General features: G+C 38.3%; 1 protein-coding gene across 2 annotated transcripts in view; it reads right to left on the bottom strand.

Moving 5' to 3' along the window:
• Window positions 1–447: 447 nt before the first annotated feature.
• LOC121380401 (ankyrin repeat and death domain-containing protein 1A-like) overlaps window positions 448–6,446 on the bottom strand; it is a 51,899-nt gene continuing 45,900 nt past the window's right edge. For both annotated transcript variants that reach the window (XM_041509199.1, XM_041509207.1), the window contains 2 exons: window positions 4,691–4,819; window positions 448–3,431 (listed from right to left, as the gene is read on the bottom strand). In XM_041509199.1, the coding sequence (XP_041365133.1) occupies window positions 3,361–3,431; window positions 4,691–4,819 (200 nt within the window). In that variant the 3' untranslated portion in view covers window positions 448–3,360. The remainder of the gene's footprint in view (window positions 3,432–4,690; window positions 4,820–6,446) is intronic.

The raw sequence follows: 6,446 nt of genomic DNA, 5'->3' as shown, positions 1-6,446 counted from the left end.
GAAGTTACGTGTCATCCTAAAGCACGATATCTTGATAAAGGTGAATGATAATATTTTGAAGTTACGTGTCATCCTAAAGCACGATATCTTGATAAAGGTGAATGATAATATTTTGAAGTTACGTGTCATCCTAAAGCACGATATCTTGATAAAGGTGAATGATAATATTTTGAAGTTACGTATCATCCCAAAGCACGATATCTTGATAAAAGTGAATGATAATATTTTGAAGTTACGTATCATCCCAAAGCACGATATCTTGATAAAGGTGAATGATAATATTTTGAAGTTACGTATTTTTCTTAAACACGATATCTTGATAAAGATTAATGATAATATTTGAGGTTAAGTATTATTCTAAAACACGATATCTTGATAAAGATCAATGATTATATTTGAGGTTAAGTGTTATCCTAAAACACGATATCTTGATTTGATATCTTGATAAAGATCAATGATTATATTTGAGTTTAAGTGTTATCCTAAAACACGATATCTTGATAAAGATCAATGATTATATTTGAGGTTAAGTGTTATCCTAAAACACGATATCTTGCTAAAGATCAATGATTATATTTGAGGTTAAGTGTTATCCTAAAACACGATATCTTGATAAAGATCAATGATTATATTTGAGGTTAAGTGTTATCCTAAAACACGATATCTTGATAAAGATCAATGATTATATTTGAGGTTAAGTGTTATCCTAAAACACGATATCTTGATAAAGATCAATGATTATATTTGAGGTTAAGTGTTATCCTTAAACACGATATCTTGATAAAGATCAATGATTATATTTGGGGTTACGTATTATCCTTAAACACGATATCTTGATAAAGATCAATGATTATATTATATTACATATTCTCTACAAACATACTATCTTACAGAATAAGTCTTCAATTAGTATTTGGACAGTTGAAGCATGTGTCATCATAATGTAATCAACTGTGTTAAAACGTACACCTTGCAAAACAATAGAAGTAAAATAGCAAAAGATGAACGGCATTTCATATTTAAAAAACGGGTATATATATATATCAACATTTACAGTTGTTCACGCCTTTGTATCAGTAGGATACACCAAAGTACATTTTGCTGCTGAATATAGATTGAAAACAACAATAACAACAAAAAGAAAACTGTATGAAAATGTTACGACAACAATGTGATCCAATATACAAGTTTTGCATCCCATTGTAACCAATATATACATATTAGACAGGAGTGACATCAACAAGGACATATTTTAAAACTCATACATATACCCATACATCTGTAACTATGAGTTGTTAGTATGAGCAATGCGATGTTTTAAGGGAAGCAAGGCACTCTAATTTCTGTTTAATACATTTTCGCAAAGAATGAAGCTTTGTCCCTAGATATTTGTTTACCCAGAGATCATAATAAAATACATGCATTTCAATGCTTTTTGAAAATAAATATAAACAAACAAGATTTTTGGAATTGGATGCTTTCTGGAATTCAATGTAAGATTTATATAAGATATATTTTTAACTGATTTAAGATGTATCTTCCTTTAAATTTTTGTCTCAGCTTAAAATAACTTTAAAATAGTTAATGACATAACAAACTATATTGAGTATATGGTTACAATGATGTGACATCCATTTAGAATTTAAAAATAAAAGTTGAAATGATATTTGTTCAGCATTTCAAATACAATCAAGGTTACTTTGTTAAAATTATCAGTACTAGGCATGCAATTAAGGTATATCTTATTACGTATGTCCCATGGTTTGATGATGTTAAAGCTGTTTTTGGACAAAGCACAAACACACTCACCACACACGTGTTCTGATTATATCATCGACAATTAGAATGTATAGGAATCGGAGCACTCAGAAAATCTACCACTGACACTAAAAGGCAAAACTGTCAAAGATAAGGTTGGTTAATTGATAAGACAAAATCAAACATTTACAAACATTATCATACTAAAAATCCTAACTGTACAAGAGAGAGAGAGAGAGAGAGAGAGAGAGAGAGAGAGAGAGAGAGAGAGAGAGAGAGAGAGAGAGAGAGAGAGAGAGAGAGAGAGAGAGAGAGAGAGAGAGAGAGATAATATTATCATAAACTGATAAAGCTTTGAAATCATTATTTGTAGAATATCCATACTGCTCATTTCCTTCCTAATTACCTGTCAAAACCTATGTTGTAACACAGTTTCGGTATTCTGTTAACCATGTACAGTTAACAACACATAATTCATTCCTTTCTTTCACAGCACAATCACAGATACTGCCAAGTAAATCTGAAATCTGAACATACTTCCATTAATAATACTTTATTGTCCTATGTAACAAGTCCGTGAAATAACAAACAGCAGTGGAGTTGTTGTTATTATTTACATATGTCTCCTTTCTCTTCCCATATCATCTTTTTAGACATTGTCTTATCTCATTTCTAACAGATTGCCAGTAACACTTGTGGTCTTCTTGTGAAGCCTCTTCTAAAGTCAACGGCGGGCTCACTTACTACAACAAAATATCAGTGATCACTCATTCGAGCGATTACATTTACGCCAATTTTCAAATTTCAAATACTAGTATTTTGGTTACTGTTTATTTCTAATCATTTCTTGCTATTAAGTTTAATGTCAGATGACCATGAATTACTCAATGCTCAAGGGCCTAATTCACTAAACTCTCGCAACTTTGTGATCTCGCAGTGCAATGCTAAAATACTTACAAAGAGCAGAGCCTAAGAGACCTTTGAGAATTAGGCAGCTGGTAAACTTTACACCATCTTAATTAAAATTTAATCGTCAAATTTTAATTGATCTTGATAGACGTTACATTTTTGTATCGTCAGTTACGGTCATTTAAACGGACATCAAATACCATTTATAGATTCTGGTAAACTCTTTTGAATTCTACTTCATGATTAAGTACGCATATTGGTATCTAATATAAACTTAACAGCAAGAAATATTTCGATACAACAGTGACCAGAATACAGACATCTTAAATTCAAAGTAGGCTTATATTGTAACGCCAGTCAAAATGGAATTGCTCATTAAACATGACACATTTGTATATCATCATTGCCTGCCAGAAAGCTTTGGCAGCCTCTCCACTACCAAATGCAGGTTGTCGGATCTTCATCTTTTGTTGACCTTTGAGGCTGAAGTTGATGTTGAGGTCCATTTTTCTTCTGTGAAACTTCCAACTGAATCTTCACTCTTCTTGCTCCGAGCGTCGCGTCCGCATGCCAAGACATTGCAGCATGCCAAGACGTTGCGTGGTCACACGCCGACACTTCAGGTGTGTTCAGTGGAACACCAAAGGTTGGTTTCAACGCCATCAGGGAACAATGGCGGCCCATGACACTTCGCTAGGAAACAGTACAGACGGAAGGCGAGCATGGCTTATTGGAATGCATGTTGGCTTGTCTCCTAACGTGCTCTGTAAACAAATGTTGACAGTTTTAATAAATAAATAATTATATATTAAATGTGTAAATGTTATAATGTTATAAAGTATGCTAGTGCAGAATTGTAATGTTTGTCGGACATTATAATATGCACGTATTGTCATCGGAACAATTGGCTGAAGTTCATAAAATGAGTTAGCTTTACAAGAACTTTTCTTTTTTAGTTTGAATCAAACATTGTCATTTCATCTAATATCATACACCACGTTTTATTGGCTAAATGTGGCTTATTTTGTAATACCACAACTCGTATACATCAACTCATTTTGTTACCGATTTTCATTTACCGACTTTTGCCATAACAGGTCAGAAGTGGATGTTATCCCATGTATCTAAATTATATAGCTAAATTATATTCTAGCAGAAGATAGATTTTCTTTCTAGGTTTGGTACTTATAAAGTCTTGACTCAAGACTCTAATAGTTGGTTTCCTTTTAACGACACCACTAGAGCACATTGATGTATTAATCATCGGCTATTGGATGTCAAACATTTGGTAATTTCGACATATAGTCACAGACAGGAAACCCGCTACATTTTGTCATTTTGACATATAGTCTTGGAGACAAAACCCACTACATTTTTTTCAATAGTAGCAAGGAATATTTTATATGCATCATCCCACAGACAGGATAGCACATACCATGACATTAGATATACGAGTCGTGGTGCACTGGCTGGGATGAGAAATAGCCCAATGGGCAAACCGACGGGGATTGATTCTAGACCAATAGCGAATCAAGTGAAGACTTTACCATTGGGCTTTAATGTCATAGCAACGCCTTACGTATCATTTGTGTGTGATGTCATTAGAGATTTGACTGAACTCTAAAGACCTTGTTTCACACCCAATAGCAGATCTCTATTTTTGTGCTGTGGTGTCGTTAAACATCCATCAATCCATTCCAGACTCCAACAAACCGGCCTCGGTGGTGCAGTGGTTGAGCCATTGGACTACAGTCTGGTATGTACATGGTTCGCAGCCCGGTACCGGCTCCAACCCAGAGCGAGCTCTTAAGGGCTCAATGGGTAGGTGTAAGGCCACTGCACCCTCTTGTCTCTCACTAACCAACTAACAACTAACCAACTTCCTGGACAAACAGCCCAAATAGCTGAGGTGTGTGCCCAGGACAGCGTGCTTGAATATAATGAATTGGATATAAGCACGAAAATAATTTGAAATGAAATGAAAATGACTAACAGTTCTGTGATCGCGGGTTCTGTTACTCACCGGCCAGCTGTCTCTTGTCTATCGCGATGAGGGCCTCAAACAGCAGCTTCAGCACGTTCTCGTCCTTCCTCACCCCGTGCAGCCAGATCATCAGCAGACGATACCCGTGCTCCTTGTAGCTGTGGACACCTGGCGGGGAGATACACAATCAATATATATATATATATATATATATATATATATATATATATATATATATATATATATATACTCTTCAAAAAAAGAAACGCAAAAGGGTACAAATGGGTTATAACTCCGATTTTATGTTTCCTACCGGTTCACGCTTTGTGAATATAAGGTCATTGCATGTCCCAAACACATTCCCACGGTTACATTCTATAAAACGCAGCTACTGTACAATAAAGTTCCAAAATGTGAATATTCGCAAAAACGCAGCCACGTGCAAACCATGTCACCACTGCACGTGCGTTGTCTGCACGTGCAACATGAACACCGACAGTATAAAAGTGCAGGGTGTTCGCTTGCCTGGCCTCTGTATCTGGCGGACAGTTGACAATCCAGGACATGCCACGTCTCAGTGAACCGCAGAGAAACAATGCCATCGGCCGACTAGACGCAGGCGAATCCAGAACGGCCGTTGCCAGGGCATTCCATGTGTCCCCAAGCACCATCTCCAGACTGTGGGACCGTTACCAGCAACATGGATCAACACGTGACCTCCCTAGATCCGGTCGACCACGGGTCACTACCCCCGGGCAGGACCGCTACATCCGGGTACGCCACCTTCGGGAACGATTGACTACTGCCACCTCCACAGCCGCAGCAATACCAGGTTTGCGCAGGATATCCGACCAGACCGTACGGAACCGCCTACGTGAGGTAGGAATTCGTGCCAGACGTCCACTTCGAGGTGACATCTTAACACCACAACACCGTCGACTCCGACTGCAGTGGTGCCAGATTCATCGACAATTGCCTCAACTGCGAGTGTGGTTCAGTGACGAGTCCCGATTTCTACTCCGACGTCATGATGGAAGATGTCGCGTGTATAGGCGTCGTGGTGAACGTTATGCGGCAAACTGCGTGCAGGAAGTGGACAGATTCGGCGGGGGTAGTGTCATGGTGTGGGCAGCCATCTCACACACTGGCAGAAGTGAACTGGTCCACGTGCAGGGCAACCTGAATGCACAGGGCTACATTGACCAGATCCTCCGGCCACACATCGTTCCAGTTATGGCCAACGCCAACGCAGTGTTCCAACATGACAACGCCAGCCTCACACAGCACGTCTCACAACGGCTTTCCTACAGAACAACAACATTAATGTCCTTCCTTGGCCATCGATATCACCGGATTTGAACCCAATTGAGAATCTATGGGACGAGTTGGACCGACGCCTCCGACAGCGACAACCACAGCCCCAGACCCTGCCCGAGCTGGCAGCAGCCTTGCAGGCCGAGTGGGCCACCATCCCCCGGGACGTCATCCGTACTCTGGTTGCTTCAATGGGCAGGCGGTGCCAGGCAGTTGTCAACACACGCGGAGGCCACACCCGGTATTGACTCCAGATGACCTTGACCTTGGTGGTGTGTCCTATCACTTACTCGCAATGGACTAGAGTGAATTGTGAACAATCCTGCAACATTTGGTAATTATCGGACTCACCATTCAATAATTAAATCAATTCTCCAAATGTTACGACAATGTGGTTTTGCGTTTCTTCTTTTGAAGAGTATATATATATATATATATATATATATATATATATATATATATATATATATATATATATATA

This window comes from Gigantopelta aegis, chromosome 2 (assembly GCF_016097555.1).
Source record: "Gigantopelta aegis isolate Gae_Host chromosome 2, Gae_host_genome, whole genome shotgun sequence".
NCBI classification, from domain to species: Eukaryota; Metazoa; Mollusca; class Gastropoda; order Neomphalida; family Peltospiridae; genus Gigantopelta; species Gigantopelta aegis.
Note: the sequence above shows the minus strand (reverse complement) of the source record. Positions and strands in the feature narration are given on the sequence as shown.